Below are 25,154 nucleotides of genomic sequence, written 5' to 3'. Positions count from 1 at the left end.
TTTATAAAGAATATGGATGGTTTCCTGATGAAAAAGTCAGATATGCTCATTAAAGGAACTTGGAAGAAATTTATGTAGGCATCTTCTCTAAATGACACCTTAACACATTGGAGCAGGTGGGGTCATATATGACCCCAACCAAGATCCCAACATATAAAAGGCAGTATAAATTCACCCATACGATAAAACAGAATACCGTCTTTGGCAAAGTTGTTGCAAATTGAGTCCTCTATTTTGGGAAATGGGAGTATTTGGGACTTCATTGATAACCTAGAATATTCTGAACACCATGAAGTTTGGAAAAACGAAATATTTGGCATACCAGTTGTTCAAAAAGCTGAACTTGGATGTGGGTTACGTTTATATGTATTCATTTAACCCTCGTTAAGAATATCAAAAGGTGTCTTATATTCTGGGATGTTCAAGGTATTCTAAACTGTTCTATAGTGAAGTCCTTCAAATCTACAAGAATTGTACAACCTACGTGAAGCTCCTGAAATCTATAATGTCACTTTTAGACACTATGGTATTATATTCTAGTTCAGACAAACTACCTTGGAGCTTAGAACTTCAGGTCTACACTCGTAACAGTGGCCATATGTGTCAAACTGAGTAACGTTGCATATTCAACAGCAGTTACTGGAACAATCTGAAGTTTACTAGCTTATTATAAACCTTTGAGACATTCAGGGTTGTCCAAACTGTTCTATAATGAAGTCCTTTATATCTATAAGAAAAAAAAAGATTAAAGAGACGAACCAGCCAAGGGCTGAAAGTCTCTATAATAAAGATAAATCAATCAATCAATCAGAAAACTTTATATGTTTTCGACATAAATAATAGTATTGCAAAATCTACTGGGATCCGCGAAGCTCTTGGAATCTTAAATGTCATTCAGAGACACTAAAGGGATATTCCAGGTCAGCTAAACTCCCTTGGAGTTAAGGACTTCAGCTCTTCACTCGTAACAGTATCCATATCTGTTATACTGAGTAACGCTGCATAATCAACCGAAGCTACTGGAGCAATCTGAAATCTACTAGCTTATTTTAAACGTTTAATACATTCAGGGTCGTCCAAACTATTCTTCGTCCAAACTATTCTAGGAACTGTAAGAGAAAATATTATTTTGTCATCAGTTCCTCTTCTTACTGACATTACGTTACAGTGCCAACTTATCAGCCTTTTGTTTTATAAACACTTTGAAAAGTATACCTGTTTTTTGTCCCAGTTTCAGTTAGGTATGAATACGAAAATAGAGAGTGTAATAGAGTGTTAGCCATTTTATGAAACATTTTGGATCAACTGGTGGAATTCAACGGCGAACAACATATTTTCGACAAAAATGTAAAAAATAAGTTATCAAGAACTCCATTGATTATTTTTAGACATTTTGTTTTTATTGATTTCACTGCATCGAGCCCACCTAGATTAACTTGGATAAATGTGTCAATCAATGAGGTAATAATGTAAATAAATCTTATAAACAATGAACCACCTAATAAAGGGTTTCAAAACGATAGTAGTTTTTCATTGTAAGTTGTTTGGAAAATAAACGAGAACTATTGTTTGTCTCTGTTTTCGATAAGAAATCGCTTGCGACAACAATAGCGTCCCAATTATGAATGAAACATTTAACAATAGATCCTATTGTTGCGTATCCCATTGAATGCATATCCCTTTCGTGACGGAGCGCAAAAAAGTGATATCTCCATTGCTCAACTTTGGATCTCCAGAACTCTTAGATTTTCCAACAAACCAACAATTATTTTTCCTCATTTGAAAGAACTACTCTTTATCTTTCGATTTCTAGCTTTGATTGCCTTTATAAATCGGAAATAAAAAATATGTGAAAGATAAAACTTTTCCATGTTTTACAGTTTTTGTCCACTTTTGGTTACCTTATTGTGGTAAATCTCACAGGCAACGTAAACAAAAGTTTATTTACACACATACAAGTACAAGTGATGGCTGAATTATGGAAACAGTTTACATCACTTAAAACAAAGTCTAAGCACATGAAAAAAATATGCAAACATGTGACTGCTGAACAGCATAATTGTGCTGGTTCGTCACGAAAGGGATATGGGACTTTGGAGAAATTCCTATCCGCAACAGAAAAAAAAGCAAATTTTGTTTTCAGATTGTTATCAATAACGTATTCATATCAAAGTTTGTTATTGAAATATTTTCAAAATTCGCTGTTATTAAGTTGTTATTGAAACTAACAAAAAATGTTATTAAACAGGTATTCCAGGAACATTTTTTTGTTATAATATTTGTTATTTTGCCGCTTATGACAGACAAGTTTATAACAGGATATGTTATGTAAATAACATGAAAATAACTCCTTCCGCTACTTAGTTATTTTTCCAAAATAACACATTTTAGTATGCTGTTGCTATTCCCTTCTGCTCGGGATACTGAGTAACGTTACATATTTATCCGTGGATACTGGACCAATCTGAAGTCTACTAGCTTGTTGTAAACCTTTGGGACATTCATTATTATTATTATATATTTAAGACACTTTACCACTTAAGTGACATTCGTGTCTGGATTGGGACATTCAGGTACGTCCAAACTGTTCTATAATGAAATCCTTCAAATCTGCAAGAAAACTGTATGTGTTTTTACCATAAATAATAGCATAGCATAATCTGCTGAGATCCGTTAAGCTTTTGAAGTATCAAATGTCATTTAGAGACACTATGGGAATGTTCCAGGTCAGCCAAACTATCTTTGAGTTCAGAACTTCAGGTCTACACTCGTAACAATAAGCGTTTTTATATATTTTTGGGATGTTATGGGCTTCCTTACTGTTATGAAGCTTAGTTGACAAAAACAACAACTGTAACTTTCAGAAGACTTACTGCACATAAAAGATTACAAATCGTAGCTGGTAATGAATCTATAATCTTTACACTCCCGTAGGCTTAGGATCTAAACTCAGGAACAGTTTGGATGATACTGTCTATTAACCTTTCAGAAGACATACTGGACATGATAGATTACAAATCGTAGCTTTGTATAATGAAAGAAATTACCGTTACATCCGCAGACTTTAAAATCTTAATTCAAGAGCTGTTTGGAGGACCCAGGATATCTTGACTGATCTGATATTGTCTATTAACTTTTCTGAAGACTTACTGGGCATGATAGATTACAAATCGTAACTTTGTATAATGAAACATGCTACCATTACACCCGTTGACTTTGGGATCTTAAATCAAGAACAATTTGGATGACCTAAAATATGCAGAAAAAATGTTCTGCATAATATTCTACCTTTTTTATGCTATTGACCACCAAAACTACAGAAAAACGTGGAAAAAAAACTCTATAATAGCGCTTTGAAAATTTCCGGCTTCTAAGGGTTGAATATTGCTTTAAAAATCATTAGGAATTTTTGCAGGAATAATTGGAGAAATAACTGATGAACCTAACTAACACTTTTGCTGTAAGACCATCAAAACGCACTTTTTATAGAATATTTGCTCCATAAGCTGTTCAGCTTCCTTTGTAGGAATTTTTGAAAAGCATTTTGGAGAAATTTCCGATGAAAACCTTTGGTAGAATTCCTGACAAAATCATCGGTGAAACTTCTAAAGCAATCTTTGGATCCTAATTTACTTAAACAATCGTTGGTGGAATTCCCGAAGAACCTCGTGAATGTATTTCAGAAGTAATACTTGGAGAGATGCTTGATGAAATTCTTGTACGATTTTCTGAAAGGTTCCTGAAAATTGAACTGAATTGAATTGAAAAGTAATTCCACGTGGACGTTTTGTAAGAAATACAAAACGAATTTGGATAAATTCGCGCACATTTTTGGAGGAATTCTGGCAGAATTTTTTGTATTTCCTAATAGCCTCCTTGAATGAATCTCTACGCGTGTCCTTGAGAGAAATTCTGAAGAAATCCTGCATGAAATTTCCGAAGGAATCTATGGAGGAATTATTTAAGGAACCCTTCGAGAAAATTGGGAAGAAATTTCTTAGAAAATCATGTAAAAAACTCCCACAATCCTTAAAGGGATCCTTGAAAGTGTTCCTGGGGAAATACTTGAAAAAATCTTGATTAAATTCTTGGACAAAAGCTTGATGGTATCTTTACAGGAAGCAACTCAACAGATTTTTGAAAACATTTTGAAAAAAAATATTGGAAGATTTTTTTAAGATATCCTTGAAGCAGAGATGCCAGGTTATTTTATCAAAAATCTGTATCAACACAGATTTTTCAGTATCACCGTTTTTTTGGGGGATAGCAGACACCTGGAGTCCTAGATTTCAATAGAAACTAAAAAAAACGTACTACTTTTTGACCTTTTTTTATTTTTTCTGGAATTTTTTTTTCTTCAATTTGTGTAAAAATGTACAAACTTTCTCAACTTGTTTAAAGTTTAAGCAGCAATTCATAAAGTTTTCATCAAATTTAATGAAAATACCTGCAAATTTTATGCTTTCTGGAGAAATCTGTATCACATTTTAACAGTCTGTATTTTTCTGTACTCTGTATCTAGAAGGCCAAAAACCTGTATAATACAGAAAAATCTGTATTTCTGTTTCGCTGCCTTGAAGGTGCTCCTTGATAAATATTTTGCTGCGAATATTTAGTTATGCTAACAAGGAAAAAAAAAATAGAACCCGGGCAGAGGACAAGTACTGACGATCAAAATGTGATTTTGATTTGTTTGAGATAAGAGGTAAAAGTACTGACAATAATAGCAAAAATTTGTTCTTGAACCATCTAACCAATAGCAAAATTTGATATTTGAAGATCAATCAAATAGCTCACTGCTATTGGTTAGATCTTACCAAGAGCTAAATGTGCTATGGTGATACTGTTCCAGGAGTAAAATTGAGATAATATTTTCAGTACTTTCACCTCTTATCTCAAACAAACAAATATCGCTTTTTGATCTCCGTATCAAAATATGCTGTTATTGAGCTTTTTAACTCTGCTTGGGAAGAGTTGGAATATCCACGATATTCCCTAAAACTGGCTGTGCAAATGCTTGAATAAAATTATAGAATACATAGTAAAAATTTCACACATTCTGATTGGACAAGTTTAATGGTAAATTCAAATACAAGCGAATCAAAATTACAGTTTTTTTTTTATGATTGGTCTCAATAAGTTATGCCAGAAATTCTTCATCTCATTTCCTGAGAAACTCATTCGACCAATCTAAAATATCGAAGTTCACAAAAATTACCAAAAATTCAACACAATTGTTAAACCACATATCTCTTATAGTTCAAGTAGAACTTTACAATAAATTATTTTTTAATAAATTTAACCTAAAATACTTTTACAAATTTCATCTAAGTTTTAAAGAGTTCCTAGAATCTATGTCCTTCTAAAATTTTTAAGAGTTCCTAGAATCTAATCATTGTCTCTGTGTACCTAAGATGTTGGGTCTAAAGTTTTACAAGTACTTAGAATAAAATGACTTGACAAATTTCAAAAAGGCATTCTTTGCTTATGATGTTACTAATGCATTCACGCTATTGGTTAACGGCTACGCAGTCTTAGGCATTAGAAACCAGTTTTATTATTCACCAGACGTTTATTTATTTATTTATTCAGCAATTCAACGTAGACATTTCGATACGAGGTTAAAGTCCTCCTCAGGGGGTAAATGCATATTTACGTTTATATTTATTTCCCCCCTGAAGAAGAAAATAAACCCATATCATAACGTCGGATGTTTAATAAAACTCGACTTTTAAAGCCTGAGACTACGTAGCCGTTAACCTATAGAGTCAACCTTACAGTCGATTTCCAACAACACTTATGTAATCATTCTACCAGGAAAATATATGTGCCGTCCTCGCTTAGTTCCTTGAAACAGCCCTGAAACTATAATAACCTATCACTAGGCTTATCCATAAAATGTTTTCCCCTTTTTGATCTAGGCATTTATTTTTTATTACCGTACGGGATTGGGTCGAAGGGTCCCAGATTTTCATGAAACTTTTTGCACAAGCAGGGCTCATGGATATATGATCAAAAAAAAATTGATAAAAAATCAGGGTCGTCCATTTTCCTGGCAAACTCAGGTGGAAATTCTTTGATTTTCACTGACACTACTTACTTTGACAAAATCATAACTCAAGAACGAAGCATCATAGAAACAAAGTTTTTTTAGTAAATGAAAGCAAATTTTCTCATAAATCAAAACAAAAAAAATATGAAATGGAAAAAGTTTTCCCCCAAAATTTTCCACAGTAGAGAAAATTCGTTAAGAAAAGCCGGAAAAACAATGCCCGAACTCGTAAAAAAAAATATCAAAAAAATATGTTTGAGAAGGTTGTTTCATAAGCTTTAATCGCTGAAATTTTTGGAATGCCCTTTTTTACGTTTTTGAATTATGGCCAATTTTATTGAAAAATGTCTAAATGTGTCACATAAGCCTTTTCTTTGAAAAATCATAACTCAAGCAAGAAGCATCGTAGAAACAAAGTTTTTTTTTAGAAAAAGGAAAACAAATTTTCTCAGGAATCAGAAAAAAAAAATGAAAATCAAAAAGTTTTCCAGGAAATTTATAAAGAAAAGCCGGAAAAACTATGCCCGAACTCGCGGGAAATTTTCAAAAAAAGTATTTTTGAGTAGGTAATTTCATAAGCTTAAATTTCAACCATCAAAATTTTTGGAATGCACTTGTTTTTGGTTCTTGAGTTATGGCCAATTATATGAAAAATGACCATATATGCGTACATGGTTATTTTTCACAAAATTGACCATAACTCACGAAAGAAAAAAGAAGTCCATTCCAAAAATTTCAGCGATCAAAGGTTATAAAATTACCTTCTCAAAAGTATTTATTTGAAAATTTTCCGTGAGTTTGGAAATAGTTTTTCCGGCTTTTTTTTATTTTCTCAACGGTGAAAAGTTTTGAGGAAAACTTTTTCCACATAATAATTTTTTTTTATTCATGAGAAAATTTTGATAAAATGGCATAAGCAAATGAAAACATTCTCAAGGTAAGTCCAGGCTAGTTCGATCTCCATTTTTCCAAAATCTAGCCAAAATCACAATGACCTTACTTTTCGCAAGAGTACCCAATTACCCTACAATTCCGTAGCCACATTACATTGGTGACACTAATCACCACAGCAGCAACTAATTCGTTGCTTGAAATTGGCATGTCAGCAAGTTACCCGTAACCGTTTCGATTTCCCATTTGCGTGCGATAACCTTTTCCTTCGTCAAAGCTAATCGACAAGTGGTAGGCAATCCCTCACCATTATCGTTAACGAGTTGCAATCGTTGAAAGTATCCCCTTCCGACTTTCTATTCCATTTTTATTTCACTTCCATCGCCATCATTTGCGTTCCATTTGCGTCTTCTCTTAGATCCTTGACTGTTTTTTCTCCATTGGTATAGGTCCATAGAATGGTTACTTTTCCAACCGTTTGCCTATCGCTTTTCCTGCTTTTAAACAGGGCGCTCCACCAAGGCTCTCCTCAAGGGATATCTCTCTTTAATGTGGCTATCGATCGATCCTTGGGACTTTTACTCTTCTACTGTTGGCTCAGGAGGTAATTGCCGTTTGAAAATGTTGACTCAATCTGATTCTATTGGGGAACGGTGTCCCGTGCTGCGATGTATTTAGAATTGTTTGTTTTAATGTTATTGTTGTTAGGGAAAGTGGATTAATAAACAGTTTTATATATATTTCAGATTTTGTTGAGTATTTATAAAGTAGTGTATCCATAATTTTTGAGTCCTTCTTTTGCTTTTTTTAGCTTTACTTTTTCCATTTTTCCATTTTTTTCCAAATATATTTTTTGCAAAAGTAAGAGTGGCCCAGTTATTCCTTACAAGCAAATGAACTTCCAAATTACGGCAGCAGAAGTACTCGTTTCCCCAGATCATTAACACTTCCAGCCTCGTCGAGAGAGAGTGTAAAGTGAAAAACAGCAATCGACAGTCGTCGTCGTCGTCGTTGCCGTCGTGATAATTTGGTTTTCGCATGATTGAAAGCTAACGACCAGTAAAGAAACGCCGGCCGCCGCATCCTCGCGCCACTGCCGCCGAATCGACCCTCCCTGTGAAGTGGCAATTGCGATGGGAAAGTTTGTTGTAAATCCTATTGAGAGCAAGGTGAGCCGTGAAATTGATTTTTGGGCCATCGATGGGCACTCGGTTGTAAATCGAATCAATGGGGCCCCCGCTAATGCGATTGGATGCCGTTAAATCGTCGGGATTTCGGCTCGTTCTGATTGGATCATAACTTAATTGAAAGGCCATTTTTTTGCGGGAGTGCATTTTTCATTCGTATAGCGTGAAGTTACGGAAGTTTCGAAGCGGTGCTCATTGTGAGCTCGTTCTGCCCATAATAGTGCCAAGTGGAGCAAGTTAACTATTCAAATGTAGGTATTTGAACAGTCCATTCAAAGGAATGTGAGGTGAATTATATGAATTCCATTATTCAATACAGAGAAGTTGCAAGTTGTTCTTTTTAAATTGAAACTTCCTGATGACCATTGGAAAGTTTGTACTGAATTCTTGAGGTAGAAGTCAATACTTGTTCACCCTTGACACGAATGCCACAATAATGGTAAAGTGTCGGTAATAAATAGTAATAATAATAAAACTTGTTCACAAAATAATGCCAAAGTCATGAGGTTTCTTACGACTTAAAATGTTTACGCATTATCAATCAGCATAAAACGAAACAGCGAAAGCATGATTTCGTTGTAGTTTAAAATATTTCAAGTTTTAGCTGAAAATCGAGTTTCATACAGTTTAGGATAAATGTATTTTGGAAACACAATAAACATTCTATATCTTGCGTTGTGGTGAATCAATTTTAATCTTTTTGTATTGACCCAGACTTTTAGGGTTAACATCTTTTGATGATCCAAACACAGTGTTTTCCTCAGATTGATGAAAGTCATGTTATTATCTAGTTTATGAAGATATGTGTTTCCACATAGAAAAGTCGCTAAATTTCAAATATTTTCTTTCATTGTCAAACTTTAATAAAACTTCTTTATAAATGTTCGAAATTGTTTTGCACTTTTGCACAGCGCGTTTAGATCATTTCGCTTAATGTGAAGCAATTTGGATCATAACCGCTATGATAATGTCGACGTTGATGATGCCGCCGGAACATAAATGGCAATTATTGAACATGCATAGCGTCACACTGTTACCAAAGACAATTGCTAAATCATCAATGAGTCTATCTGCTCTGCATTTTGCACAGCCGCAAAAGCTCCTACATTAGCTCGATTGGAATAGCCGCGGATTAAACTCACATGTCCGGCTGAGTGCGTCATCATCAGATAACAATCCGCTAAAACCTAATTAGATTCCAAATACAGGTCAGGTGACAGGAGCCATTAGCGCAGTGAGGTATGTAGTAGGATAAACTGCGGTTTACACGAGCAAATGTATTCATGAGAAACGTGCGTTCATAGTTATAGTATAGCTTACTCATCCAAGAGCAAATCCAATGGAACTCAATTGGTGTTTGAAAGTAACGATGTGGTCTTATTGATTATTTTTTGTTCTATCACTTAATCTCTTGGAATGCAAACTCCGTAATTTATGGTGTTTATCAGAACTCCAAATTAATATTGTTTTTGCCTTTCCGGTACGTAAAGTGTACTGGAAAGGCTATATGTTCACTCCAAAAATGACATTTTGATAGAAGGCCTGGAGGGTCAAGTCACATATACCAATCAACTCAGCTCGATGAATTGAGGTGAAGTCTGTGTGTGTATATGTGTATGTATGTGTGTATGTGAGTGTACAACATAAACTCACGTCCCTTTTTAGCAGTAAATCTCAACCGATTTTAATGACCGACGGTTCATTCGACGCAGAATCTGGTCCCACTGTTTCCTATTGAAAATGGTTCGGATTGGTCCAGCCGTTCCGGAGTTATGGCCATTTAGGTGTTCCGGACCGGTACCCCAAGAAGGTGCCGACCTGGTATGCCAGATGATTTTTTGAAAAATCTGTATCGCTATTTCCAACAATCTGTATCCCATACAAAATTTGGATGAAAAATCTGTAACCCATACAAAAATAAAATAACCCCTCCAGCTAAAAAATCTGTATTTCATATAAAATGAAATCTTTATGGGTGCTCAAAAATCTGTATAATACTGATAAATATGTATATATGGCATCGCTGGTGCCGACACCGCTCAAACTTCAAATTTCGTGTAAGAGTAAGCAGGCCAGTCTAAATTCGTGCAGTAATCCATGGATATTTTCGCGAGTAGTACAGTTACTAGGATAACAGTAATTGGTCGCGGTTACTAGGGTAACAGTAGATACTTTTGTTTATCTTCCGAGTGTCAGGTTTGGAAAACAGCATGTTGCCATGGCATCAATACAAACGCAGTAAAGGAAGATGCGGGGCTAACGGTCGAATAAAAAAAATGTCATTGAAAGGCGTCTGATGAAAAGACATTGTTTGGAATTGAATTAACATTCCAATCTGAGTGTCCTTTTCGTTTGTCTTAATAAACCTGCCTGGTTTTCGGAAAATTGTGGAGCTCAGCATGGTGTATTCGATTTACAACTTTGAACCGCTTGAAATTTTGGTCATTACATCAGAATGGCCGCTTCTAACACACAGAAGCCAGGTGTGTACAACATATTTTCCTTATAAGACTCACCCTTTTCTATACCAAGTTCCTAACGGGGATGATGAAAGCGAATTCATGAACTTCCAAAACCTAGACGTAGAAGCGTTTGAGAATTTTGAATGCCATGAGCACTCCCCGTAGACTTTGTCTATGTACCCATAATTATCGACTTATCTGCGAGCGGTAATGGTGGCGATTCGTGTAAATATCTAAACGGTTAGGATTTTGACGTTTCTTGTGGGAAAATCAAAGCGGTTCCGTATCCCTACTCTACTTACGCCCACCGTACAGCCAGCGGTGCCAACCGATTGCGATCTCCATGAACCGTAAAAATCGCAACCGCTCAGATAAATTTGTCTAAAAGATTCGAAGATTCTTTCAGAAACTCCTCTTTAATTTTATTTTTTAAATTTAGTTTTTTTTTCTCGGAAATTTCAGCTTGGATTTTTTCAAAGGTTCGTTCAGGAATGGCTCCATTGATTCGTGAATTTTATCGGGAATTTATTTATAAATTTCTTTAGAATTTTTTTAATAGATTATACATACTTCAATAGTTCCTCCAGAGATTGCTTTGGAATTATTCAGTCCATCCTTCAGGAATCTTTCCCCTAGCATTTCTTAAGGAATTTTTCAAGAAACTTTCATATTAATAACTACAGAGGGCTCTCGAATATTGCTTCAAAAAATTTTATTGTTATTTCTTCAGTGATCCTCAAAAGATCTCCTCCAGAATTTCCTCAATATATTTCTCCATGTATTTATCCAGAAATATCCCTCTTTGCTCAAGTATTCTTTGAGAAATTTTATTTAAAAATATTTCCTGGGAATTTCTACACAAGTGGAGAGTCAATTTTTAGGTGAGTCATTTCCATTCGCTTGCTTGCGGAGGACGTACCTTGGGTTGAAGTTCTTTTTATTCAACCGTCAGTTAGAACTACTTTACTTTCGGTACTATGCTCCTATATCAATTTTAGCATCCCGCGCTGAACTGTCAAATTAATTTTTTGGGGTTTTTTAGCGTGAGGATCATAACAAACGTTTCTAGGCGTTTCTTCAGTTAAATCGAGAACAATTATTTTTCTTTAAATGTGAATCTCTGCAGGAAGTTTCGAAAAGTTCTTATAAAAAACCGAACAATTTTATAAACGAATCCCTAGAACAATTTCTAGAGTATGTACTGGTGGAGTTTCAGAAGGAACCCACAAGAATTTACCTCAAAAGATAGTTTGGCGAAATTTCTGGAGCAAAACGCGAGGAAGGAAGACCTGGAGAAGGATCCCTGGAAGAATTTCTGAAAAAAAAAACCGCTGGAAGAGTTTCTGAAAGAAAAGGCTTTTAAAACCTACCCCTAGGAGTAATATCTGAAAAAAAATGTTGGAAATCTTCGATTCGGAATCCTTGGACGAATTTTTTGACAGTTATTTTTAAGGTGAAACATCAATAAATCCCATTGCAAATTTTCATACAAACTTTAAAGGCACAAATCTAATCAAAAAAGCAAAGAATCAAGCCGCATTTGTTAATCCAGGCTTTGCTCACTTGCAAAAAGAGGCAGCTTTTCCAAATAGAGCGCATCTGTTTACGAATTTTTAAGATTGGTGCTCTTGAAAACGTGAGTAGGGGTCCAAGTCGGCCATTGTGGCAGCCATATTTGTCTTATCTGAAGTTTCTCCTTAAATTTTAAATGAATTGCCAGGGAAAGTTTGAGAAGAAAAAGTTCTATAGGAAACATTGGAAGATTTTTTGGAGGAAGGCTGTGGAAGATTTTCTAATGAAATCTCTGGAAAAATGGAAAATATCTTGGAGGATTCTCTACAGAAAATTATTATGGTATTGCTAGAGGAAATTCTGACGCAATTCTTGGAAGATAAGTGCTAGAATGTTAGTGCAGTTTAATGATAGCAAATTGAACTTTACGTCATGTGTTGAAAGTTACCCCACTGATGCACTAAGGGGATTCAGGTGGCCAAAACTCGAAAATTGACTTTATTCAATTTGAGATTCAGGTTCGGTAGTTGGAAGTAGACCGCTTGGACCAGTAAACCCTAGAATATTAGTTTGCTAATTGCTATACTTACCGAGATATTGGCAGCAGAATGAGATCATTGCCAATTTTTGATAAAATTAATGAAATGTTCAACTGAGCATATCTTTGGCTTAAATGTAAAATGTCAAACTTTTAAAGTAGTTTCTAAAAGCTTGCTTATAAACCTTTCGAATGACGTATCAGACGTAGAAATGTTGGTTGTAAAACTATTAAATGATGCCACATCAAAAAATTAATAATTTTCCCATACAAACCGTTCCATACAAAAAAAGTTTCGCTGAGTTTCGCTTCGGGACTTCTTCTATGCCTTTGTTTAATATCCCTGGGAGGCATTGAAATCAAATTTGGCTGCTACTAGCTTCTATTCTGCAATTCCAATCATGTTGTCGGCGATGATTGAGATATTGCTACATAAAATCATCCTATTGGCCATTAATTGGTTCTACCCCATTACCCCGAATGTCACTACCCCGAAAGCCAGTACCCCGAATAGGCCATTACCCCGAAAGCCGTTACCCCGAATGGGCCATTTCCCCGAACGCCACTACCCCGAATGGGCCACTACCACGAACGCCATTACCCCGAAAGCATATTTTTAGATGGGTTATTCTGATGATGGGTATTTTATATTTTTATTAATTTAATAACATTACTGACAGCTTTAATACCAGACGATATTATTGTAAAGAATAACCTTAAAACAAAATAATGGAATAATACGTATTAGAGATGATCTTGTATGAGATAGAGCTGTCAGCAAAGGTCCTTCAAATACCGGCTATCGATATTGGCTCATTAGGCCGAAGAGACGGCTCCACCCCATTACCCCGAACGCCATTACCCCGAACGCCACTGCCCCGAATGCCATTACCCCGAATAGGCCACTACCCCGAAAGCCATTACCCCGAAAGCCACTACCCCGAAAGGGCCATTACCCCGAATCGTTCAGGAGATCACCAAAAAAGTGGTGACCGATTAGAAGTTGATGAAGGTGGTTATAAGTTAGAAAAGGGTAATCAGTAACTAGTGTAGGTATGAATACTCTTCTCCATCCTATGCCCCTATGTTAATTCTATTCTTAAACAGACGATTTAGGTACCGATTTTTTCCGTTTTCTTTTTGTAACGAGTAAAAAAAATATAAAAATAAAACACAAATCAAATAGCTCTTATTTACTTCGTTTTAGATAGCATGACAATGGGAGCACGTTGTTTAAGATAGGTTCCGTTTCCCTTAGGTTTCCGTATGTTGTGCTTCATGCAAAAGTAAGGTTCGTGAAAACGAAAGCAGCAAATGCAATGAAATTAAGAAGACAAGTAAAGACAAATTTTCCATATTTTAAACTAGCAGCTCTTTTGAACTTAAGGCTATGGATATAAAAACTACAAGTATTTCAAACTGACATTTTCCCTTCTTTTAAAAGTTGGTTGGCCTCAAGCACGATTGTAACTGGTGGCAAACGATTGTGCTGGTTATCAAACTACACTTCTTCAAATATTTGCCTTCTTTTAAAAATAGGCTGTTCTTTTGAGTTTGCAGTTTCCCACCGTGTACTATTGCAGAGTTGTTTGGTAGCCAAACTGTTAATTTCTTTATAGAAATGTTTCCTTCTTTTCATCAGAAGCTGTTCTTTCGAGTTTGAGTGTTACGTAGTTTATTTGCAGACGAATAACTAACTCCATACCCAAGCAACACGACTTGTTGCTAACTCAGTAACAGCAACCTTAGTGCAATTTGTTCACTGTCCGTATTACGGACGACAGAACACAATTGCTTCTTCTTGAAACCTAAAAAGCGCAGATTCTTAATCCTTATGCAACATAAACAAGGAGGAATGATAAAAAAGTTGGGAAAAGATTTTGTCCAGACTCGAACCATGGACACCAGGAGTATTATCTACTCACCTTACATACTACACCAAAAGCTCTGTGAGAGAATCGATGCTCAACACACCATAAAAGCTACTGAAGTTACTTGTTACTTTATTGCACCTTCTTTGTCACAAGTTAGAGAACTGTCAAAATGAAAAGACGCTCAAGTTTTCTGTAACGCAAATGGAACCTAATCTGAACAAACAAACCAGAGTTAGATGTTTCATGCATGTTACATAACATTACATTTAATGTAAGCTGACTGTATTATCACTTGCGAGCAATACGTAAGCTCCGCCTCCACAGATCGATGTCAAACACGTGGTAATTTGTGATTTCTATGAAACAAAGCCGCAACTTTACGGATTTCGGAGTTTAAATGCAACTCAATTGACAAGATGGAAGTTTCGTGTGCTTCTAGTGCAACTCATTTAGACCAAAGCATAGAAAGCCACAATCTGCATGATGTTGCAGGTGCTGCTTGGGTAGCGGATTTGTTCTTCTTTTGATTTTCTTTTGATTTTGATGATCAGTTTCCAGAACATCAAGCTCTAAAATTGTTTTCTGAATATTTTTTTCAAGGTAGTACTGGACTGGATTTTAGATACTTAGTTCAGTTCACTTAGCAAGGTAGATCCAGCATCGTTGGACCAAATTAACTATTTTTTTCTGGTGACTAAACTGTAGCTTTTCTTATCATGAAAGGCTGTTCTTTTAGCTGCACTTTAGTTTACTGGGAGTGAAAGCTGCTTACTGTATATGAGATTTGCCCTTCTTTAATTTATAGGCTGTTCTTTCTAGTTACGTCGTTACCGTGTTGATTGGCGACATATCTCTATTAATTCCATCTGGTGTTTTTCCTTCTTTTAAAGTTGGGCTGTTCTATCGACTTATATTGTTACAGAGTTGTTTGGTAGAATTATGTATAGGGGCCGTGCATAAACTATGTAAGTAGGAGAGGGTCTATCCAAATTCTAAGCTCTATACAAATTTACAAATGTTTGTATGAACAAATCGTGGACTTCGTGGCCGAGCGGTTAGCGGCGTTAGTCGTTTAGGTATCCCGCATGCCTCGGAGTGTGGGTTCGATTCTCGCTCCGGTCAAGGAAAACTTTTCGTCAAAACAGAAAATACTCCACTGGGCCACTGAGTGTTATACGTGTTGTCCATTGTCTAATGTTAGTAATGTACAGTCTGTGCGGCCTCTGGCCGAAGACGGTGTAATTGTTGTGAGGAGGGGGAGAGGACCAAGGTGACCAAAATTCGGTCTACGTAGTTTATGAGTGATCCCATAGGAGATTTGCCCTTCTTTAATTTATATGCTGTTCTTTCTAGTTATATCCTTGCAGACCTTATTGGCGGCCAACCTATCAATCACATTTTTTCACATTTAAGGAATGTTTTTTTTAAGTTACACTGTTATTGAGTTTTATTACCAAATCGTCTATTCTACCTTAAAAGATTTTTTCTTTTTCTAACTATAAAATGTTCTTTCCGGGCCTATTTTGCAATTTGTATTATTTGATCTCGCCTAATGATCAGTAGACTTATTAGTGATACTTTGGCGAAATGTCTTTTCGGCCTAATGAGCCAATATCGATAGCCAGTATTAGAAGGACCTTTGCTGACAGCTCTATCTCATACAAGATCATCTCTAATACGTTTTATTCCATTATTTTGTTTTAAGGTTATTCTTTACAATGATATCTTCTGGTATTAATGCTGTCAGTAATGTTATTAAATTAATAAAAATATAAAATACCCATCATCAGAATAACCCATCTAAAAATATGCTTTCGGGGTAATGGCGTTCGGGGTAGTGGCCCATTCGGGGTAGTGGCGTTCGGGGTAATGGCCCATTCGGGGTAACGGCTTTCGGGGTAATGGCCCATTCGGGGTAATGGCTTTCGGGGTAGTGGCGTTCGGGGTAATGGGGTAGAACCGCCCGGAAAGAGCATTTTATAGTTAGAAAAAGAAAAAATCTTCTAAGGACGAATAGACGATTTGGTAATAAAACTCTATAACAGTGTAACTTAATAAAACATTCCTTAAATGTGAAAAAATGTGATTGATAGGTTGGCCGCCAATAAGGATATAACTATCACACTAAGAATAAATCGCAGAATTCTGTGAAATATTTCACCGAATTTAAACTGCAAACCAAGTTTTCACAGAACTTTCTGTGAAATTCAACGCTTTCCAATCCAACTGTCAAAACTTCACAGAACATTCGGTGAAGGCAAACAAATTACCGAATTCTGTAAAATTTTTACATTACAGTTCGGTAAACAACCAAATTTTCACAGCGGATTGCGGTTTTCACCGAATTTCTGTGAAATCATTAGTCCGTCATACCCCAAAGGACGTGCGGGGAGTCAAAACACAACTGGTTTGTTTTATTAGTTATTCCGTGAAGGTAATCAAGTCAAAGTCCTGTCCGGCAAAATATTTTTTTCGATGTCATGTTAAGAGGCTGGTTGGTATATTCCGTAAGTATTATTTCCATCTTTGCATAATAAATTTGTTTGTAGTTAATGGCCTGCTGTTTCTACCAGATTGAAGTGCCCGGACACCACGATGCATCCCCGCATGAAAAATCGTGAAAACAGTGTGAACTTTCGTACCGTGAACTCATATATCCTAACTCCGCAATGTGTAAAGCTGAATATTGTAATAAATGTTGTATTTTCAAACAAATTCAAACAATTTTTGAAGTTGATTCTGATTTTTTTGAGAAAAATCCAAAAAAATACCGAATAGTTCGGTGAACCGTAAATAATACATCTGAAAAATCACCGTAAATTTGTGAAAAAACACCGAATGTGCTGTGAAACCTACAAAAACAAATAAAGAATTCACAGAAAATCGGTAAAAAAATCACCGAAATGTTCGGTGAATTTGACAGATGAGAATTTTCAATCTTTACAGATCGTTCGGTGAAACAAAAAATCACCGAACAGTTCACCGAAAAATCTGCTGTTGAGATTTCGGTGAAATTTCACAGAATTCTGTGATTTATTTTTAGTGTGTAGAAAGAACAGCATATAAATTAAAGAAGGGCAAATCTCCTATGGGACCATTCATAAACTACGTAGACCGAATTTTGGCCACCTCGGTCCTCTCCCCCTCCTCATCGTAGAATTTTAAAAGACAATTACACCGTCTTCGGCCAGAGGCCGCACAGACCGTACATTACTAACATTAGACAATGGACTACACGTATAACACTCAGTGGCCCCGTGGAGTATTTTCTGTTTTGACGAAAAGTTTTCCTCGACCGGAGCGGGAATCGAACCCACACTCTGAGGCATGCGAGATACCTAAACGACTAACGCCGCTAACCGCTCGGCCACGAAGTCCACGATTTGTTCATACAAAAATTTGTAAATTTGTATAGAGCTTATAATTTGGATAGACCCTCTCCTACTTACACAATTTATGCACGGCCCCTATACATAAATCTGCAAAGGGCAACATGGCTGCTACCAAACAACTCTGTAACAATATAAATCGAAATAACAGCCCAACTTTAAAAAAAGGAAAAACACCAGATGGAATTAATAGAGATATGTCGCCAATCAACCCGGTAACGACGTAACTAGAAAGAACAGCCTATGAAGAAGGGCAAATCTCATACACAGTAAGCAGCTTTCACTCAAAGTAAACTTTTTAAGTGCAGCTAGAAGAACAGCCTTCCATGAAAAGAAAAGCTACAGTTTAATCGCCAGGAAAAAAATAGTTAATTTGGTCCAACGATGCTGGATCTACCTTGCTAAGTGAACTGAACTGAATATCTGAAATCCTTGGGCTTGATGTTCTGGAAACTGATCATCAAAATCAAAAGAAAATCAAAAGAAATCTAGTTGCCAGTTTGGCCGCAAGTCAATTCTGAAAAAAAAAATACCTGAAAGAACAGCCTATTATTCAAAGAAGAACAAATCCGCTATGGAGTTAGTTATTCGTCTGCAAATAAACTACGTAACACTCAAACTCGAAAGAACAGCTTCTGATGAAAAGAAGGAAACATTTCTATAAAGAAATTAACAGTTTGGCTTCCAAACAACTCTACAATTATTGTAGCACACGATTGGAAACTGCAAACTCAAAAGAACAGTCTATTTTTGAAAGAAGGCAAATATTTGAAGAAGTGTAGTTTGATAACCAGCACAATCGTTTGCCACCAGTTTACAATCGTGCTTGAGGCCAACCAACTTTTAAAAGAAGGGAAAATGTCAGTTTGAAATACTTGTAGTTTTTATAGCCATAGCTCAAAAGAGCAGCTAGTTTAAAATATGGAAAATTTGTCATTACTTGTCTTCTTAATTTCATTGCATTTGCTGCTTTCGTTTTCACGAACCTTACTTTTGCATGAAGCACAACATACGAAAACCTAAGGGAAACGGAACCTATCTTAAGCAATGTGCTCCCATTGTCATGCTATGTAAAACGAAGTAAATAAGAGCTATTTGATTTGTGTTTTATTTTTATAATTTTTTACACGTTACAAAAAGAAAACGGAAAAAAATCGATACCTAAATCGTCTGTTTAAGAATAGAATTAACATAGGGGCATAGGATGGAGAAGAGTATTCATACCTACACTAGTTACTGATTACCCTTTTCTAACTTTTAACCACCTTTATCAACTTCTAATCGGTCACCACTTTTTTGGTGATCTCCTGAACGATTCGGGGTAATGGCCCTGTTTCGTCTAGGGCCAGGGCTACGTTGTGTGGTGAGGAGGGAGGATCCAGGCGACGACAAACAACTACTTTGGTTTAAGACTTTGGATATATATTTTCCCCCGAGAGGCACACGCCTGCTCGGGAGTGATCTTCACTTACTAATTCTAATTACATTCGAATCGGGTGCGCCTTATATAGGCGCACGAGTACGGGTGAACAATCGGATAAAATAATCATTTATTGGATTTGCCGCGCGCGCTGCTTTCTGCAGTTTGGAGCGCTTGTGTATCGGCGCCAAAGCAGATATGCTGCACGCTGGACGGTGATAATAGGGCTATTGGGGTGAGGAATAGAACAATTGATAACATTTTGAATGCACGATCTCTGTGCAGCACATGCTTGGGATGGAATCAATCAGCCAGAGATGACGCCGACAACGGGTCGAGATCGAACATCCCGGCGCCTCAAAACGAAATTAATTTTCGTTTTAAATATTTGGATCTGCCACTGACTGTTGTGTGGCTACCGCTTGCCGTAGGTTGGTTGGATGGAGTGGTGACGACGAATTGCTGCCGCCGTTGGTGCTACTGCCACAGCAGCAGGTATAGGATGGATGGATGATGATTCTAATTGCCTTGATGGTCGGGTTCATTGATGGGTTGTTCTACTGGGATGTTGGCTTTCGGGAGATTCTCGTTTGACGGACGACAAACATGATCTGACTGCGCCGAGTGGGAGATCAGAATTCTCTAGCGCCAACGGACTGCCGGTGATCGAGTCGGAGATGAAGCCCACGCTTCGGAAGATCCACGCCGCCGGTGGAAGGAAATGCCGTTTGACTCGATCGGTAGGAGGATGGTGAGTCGTCGAACTGATGCCATCAGCTCGAATGTGGACACGCCGGTCCGGAGGATGATTGGTTGGATGGAATCGCCGGTTTGGGATGTGGACACAAGTACGTAAGGCCATTGTACTGGTGCGGGCGGTGGCTTGAATATTCCAGGGGTTGAACACGCCGGTTCGGAGGGTGCACTCGTTCACTCTTCACGGAGACACGCCGGTCTGGAAGGAGGATGTGGAAGTGATACGACGCTTTGCTGTTCTAGATGCAGAGCACGCCGGCTCGGATGGACCCGCCGATCCGGAGGGGAATGGATACCTTCGTTGTCTCTATCGTCGTCCTGGAGTCGCTTCGTGGTACGCGAGCGCTTGGCTGGTGATCGATCCGGGAATTTCCGTTCCGATGGGATGGTTCGGTTCGAGGTCGCTTCCTAGCGGCCAATCCTGGTCACGGCACCATGTTTCGTCTAGGGCCAGGGCTACGTTGTGTGGTGAGGAGGGAGGATCCAGGCGACGACAAACAACTACTTTGGTTTAAGACTTTGGATATATATGTATTTGCCCCCGAGAGGCACACGTGTAAACTTATAGCTATCTACATTACACACGGTTGCCTTTTATAGGCAACGCACAGTACGGAAAGAACAAAATAGTACACAATTAAATCTATAGCCGCGCGCGCCGCAGTGCGCTGGATACAGCATGCACGGTGCCTACCGTGTCGTCGGGCTGACGATGGGATGAACCGTACAATGCGCAGCGTGTTTCAATGAAACAATTCACACGCTGCTGGGATGTGGTTGAACAGCCGATAACGTTTGCGCCGTTCGCTCTTGGTGCGAGATGCAACAGGCCCTTTCGGGGTAGTGGCTTTCGGGGTAATGGCTTTCGGAGAAATGGCTTTCGGGGTAATAACCCATTCGGGGTAATGGCTTTCGGGGTAGTGGCATATTCGGGGTAATGGCATTCGGGGTAGTGGCGTTCGGGGTAATGGGGTGGAGCCCCATTAATTACCTCTGAAGAAACATTAGGTCGTCATGGCTACTTTTATCGGTAGATCAATCATAGTTCAGTCCGAATCTGGTATAGGATCTCGTGTTTTTACGAATTTGAATCAATTTTGTAAATAGGAACAGAAATCCTTAAACGCCTAAAAGTATGCAATGCCCTTGTAATTTCATGCTGTTTGAAACTGTCGTGTTGAAACAACCTGTACAACATGTTTTTCATATTTTTCGAGCATAAACCCTACGAATAGGAGCAAGACATTATAAAATTGATGCGAAAATATTTTTGGCCACCTGTTTGTATGGAGCCGCTCCATAGTGTGATGGGGTAACTTGCAACAATAATATATTTCATACCTCCTGATTGGCAACGCATATTGGTAAATCTAGTGCTGCATCGTATTCTACTCGTAGTAATTAGTGTACACGATGCTTTACAGTATGTTTCAAATGTTTAGATTTTAAATGATATTACTCCAAAGTAGAAAAGTGTTACAATTTACCCCATTTGACGTAGGCGATTTTATTATATACAAGAAAGTAGATTCAAAATTCCCTAGTATGAAAAACAAATCAACAAAAAAATTAGAAGCACTACATTTTGAAAATGGTATAGGTATTCTTCACATATTTATGAGGCCGCAGAAAATTACGTAAAAATAATCACATGAGCAACCACTATATATAATATAAGAGGCTGTTTCGTCTAGGGCTAGGGATACTGGGGAGGGGGACTCCAGGCGACGACGAAGAACAACTACTTTTGGATTCACACTATATATTTGCCATCGAGACAGACGGCGTGTCTGCTCGATGGGGAAACGAGTAAACTTATAGCTAATACAGAACACACGGTTGCCTTTTATAGGCAACCACATCACACAGTACGGAAAGATGATTCAATTACATTCTATAGACGCGCGCACCGCAGTGCGCTGGACGTTGATCGCACGCTGCCCATCGCGACGTTTAGCTGACGATGCGATCGATGCTTTGGAGACACAATAGGCAGTGCGAATGAATGGCACATTCGCACGCTGCTTGGATGCGGTGGAACAGCCGAGGTTTGCGCCACGCTCGATGCGAGATACAACAGAGGCTCTTTCACTCTTCCAAAATCTTAAAGCAGCTTTTTCTTACTTACTGGATTACGAGTGGGAGCGCAAACAAAAATGTAAATATCAGAAAGGAATTTATTCTTTTGTGGTGGCAACAACATCATTCCTTGTTCCATGAAAGAGCCTTTTTTTCGCCAAAGGTGGGGGAAAAATATGAAATATTCCCAAGATTGCGATGAATATTACTTTCAGTGTATTTTTCTAATGTGATGAACCATGCCCTGAAACGTTTTCGAAGAAATTATTTCAATCCAACAAGCCCTTTTTGAGTTACAATTTTAGAAAGAAGAAAATTAGTCCCTTTTCAAAAGTAAGATGATATTGCAAAACAAAAATTTTCGGATAGAAACTCATACATGAGAAAAATTCTATTTGTATTGAAAAAGGTCGGGTCTACGCGATCGGTGAATTGCGCTGCAAACTTTTCATATGCTCACTTTTAGTAACCTTGCATACTTGTCTTCATTATAAAAAAAACCATTAATTAATTTGGTAGTTAAGAAATTCAAAATCAAGCTGACCTTCATGCAGAACAAATTTTTCAAAAACCAACTTTAACAATTTGATATTGCAAATGTTTAACAACCGTTTTGCACATTAAAATTATATAACTTATAAAATAATGCAGAAATCATCTAACATAGTTGCATCACAACTTTAAGCGTCCCGTATTTTTCGTTCTTCTCCCATCGGCCTGAATTTTCAACAGAGAAAGTTCCTGGTTTCCTTCCTGTAATAAATAGTCACCCTTTCCCAACATACAAAAAATCTTTACTCCTTTCCCTCCAAGTTCTTTGCCCTTGCACCCCGTTTGTACTTACCCTATGGATCGTCCTCGGACTCAACGACAGATGGTGTGGCGCGGCAGCTTTCTTGTTCAGATACACCTCGGTTTGCGTTGCTTGCGTTTTCATGGCACTTCGTTTGATTTTCTCCACCACTACGACCTCCTGTTGTTGTTGCTGCTGCTGCTGCTGCAACTGATGCTGTTGTTGTTGTTGGATGGTTGGTGGTACTGAGCTCGTTGTCAGCAAGCCACCACTTCCAGGGGGAGGTTGCTGGTGATGGTGTTGCTGCTGCTGCTGCTGTTGAATTAGTGCTATGTGATGCTGATGCTGGTGCGGGTGTTGACTAATGAGTTGTCCGGGGTGGGCCTGGAGATGCTGCAGGTGCTGGTGAGCGTGAATGTGCTGATGGACAGACGGTGGTGGCTGCGGCTGACCGACCTGCAGTTGTTGGTGCTGTTGTTGCAGTTGCTGGGCTAGGAGAGGCTGCTGGTTGGGCTGTTGGAGGATCGAGTGCAGCGGCGTACCGTACTGGGCGGCCGTTGGTTGGTGCTGGGCTAGTGTGATGGTAGGTTTTTTACCACCTATCAGTCTTTCTTGGCTTCTAGCTGCGGCTAGACGGGACAGCGGTCGACCACCCATGGCCTCGTCGAAGGACGTCAGGGTGTACGAGCGGGCGAAACTGACGTGCTTGGTCCTGTGGGGGAGGAGGAGAAGAGAACAGAACGAAAATTCAAATGAGAACCGATTAAATTCGTCCGACCGCTGACTGAACACATTCATCAGGAGAACACATTCACACTGGCGCTGTGGGTCACCCAATTGGAGGCACGTGCGACCCGTGGGGGAGTTTCAATTTTCACGTACGAACCAACACACAATGGTAAGCCAGGGAGTGTCCCCGAGCGTAGTTCTTGTAGTACGTGTCGCGAAGCCAATTATTTGCAGCTATTATTCATGTAACGCATGGATTGGTTTTATGGTGTGACGGAATGGTAGTTTTGAGCGGTGCTACGAAGCTATGTAGCATTAAATAAATTAAGTACAAGAAAATATTTACTCATTGAGTCACAGTATTGACCAAAACAGATTATCTGTATAGTTTAAATATTGTATCATTTTTAATGTTCTCACAACAGCAACAATAATGGGCATTTTTTTTATTACCCTACGGGTTTCGGTCGAAGAGTCTCAGATTTTCATGAAACTTTTTCCACAGGCAGGGCTCATGTATATACGAACAAAAAAATTGAAAAAAAAAACAGAGTCGCCTGTTTTCCTGGAAAGTTATGGCCAATTTTGTGAAAAAATGACTACATAATATATGCGTACATGGTCATTTTTCACAAAATTGACCATTACGCAAGAAAGAAAAAAAAGTGCATTCTAAAAATTTTAGGGATCAAAGCTTATAAAATTACTATCTCAAAAATATTTTTTTGAAAATTTTCCACGAATTCGGGCATAGTTTTACCAGTTTTTCAACAAAATTGGCCATAACTAAATTATGAACATGTAGTTTTAATTTATAAAAAAGTATTTTTTAAATAAATTCTTGAAATGTTCTTTTGAAATTTTGTGCGTTTTTTATTGTTTATTTTTTCAATAAAATAAAATTTACAATTTTCTTTCCACAGTCTATATATTCTCTATAAAGTATCTTAAATTGTCTTAAATATTGCCGAAGACGCACATCAATCAAACAAAAATAATTTTAAGCATTGAAGAAAACCATAATCAATAATGCTCGAAAACAGAGTGAGAAAAACTAAGAGTGACTTAAATTTGATTTTTTTAATATGACATTCCATAAGACATAGAACAACCAGTAAATATTTCCCTGAAGAAAACACCAAGCCCGGTGTCGAAACGTCGGACAAAATTAAAAAGTTTGTTCAAATAAAACAAGATTACAAAGCCGAAGCTATTTCCGATCTCAAACCACAGTCGAACTAGCATACTAGAGAACCATCATCTTTGATGGAAATTCACTTTAGGAAGAAAATCTCTGAAACGTTCAAGGCTGCCTCTAGAACAAATATGGTTTGGCTTGCAGTCCCTCAAATCAAAAGGAAACAGAGGTTATCTATTTTCCGACGTTTCGGCGCAATGTATTTTGCCTTTTACATTGCGCCGAAACGTCGGAAAATAGATAACCTCTGTTTCCTTTTGATTTGAGGGACTGC

The 25,154-nt window shown here is 37.7% G+C and overlaps 1 protein-coding gene across 8 annotated transcripts in view; it reads right to left on the bottom strand.

The window, feature by feature from the left end:
- LOC109409200 (uncharacterized) overlaps positions 1-25,154 on the bottom strand; it is a 504,613-nt gene that overhangs the window by 206,397 nt on the left and 273,062 nt on the right. For all 8 annotated transcript variants that reach the window (XM_062849689.1, XM_062849690.1, XM_062849691.1 and 5 more), the window contains one exon: positions 23,005-23,665. In XM_062849689.1, the coding sequence (XP_062705673.1) occupies positions 23,005-23,665 (661 nt within the window). The remainder of the gene's footprint in view (positions 1-23,004; positions 23,666-25,154) is intronic.

The sequence above is a fragment of the Aedes albopictus genome, chromosome 2, assembly GCF_035046485.1.
Source record: "Aedes albopictus strain Foshan chromosome 2, AalbF5, whole genome shotgun sequence".
Lineage (NCBI taxonomy): Eukaryota > Metazoa > Arthropoda > Insecta > Diptera > Culicidae > Aedes > Aedes albopictus.
The sequence above is the reverse complement of the archived record's forward strand: the minus strand, read 5'-3'. Positions and strand labels throughout refer to the sequence as shown.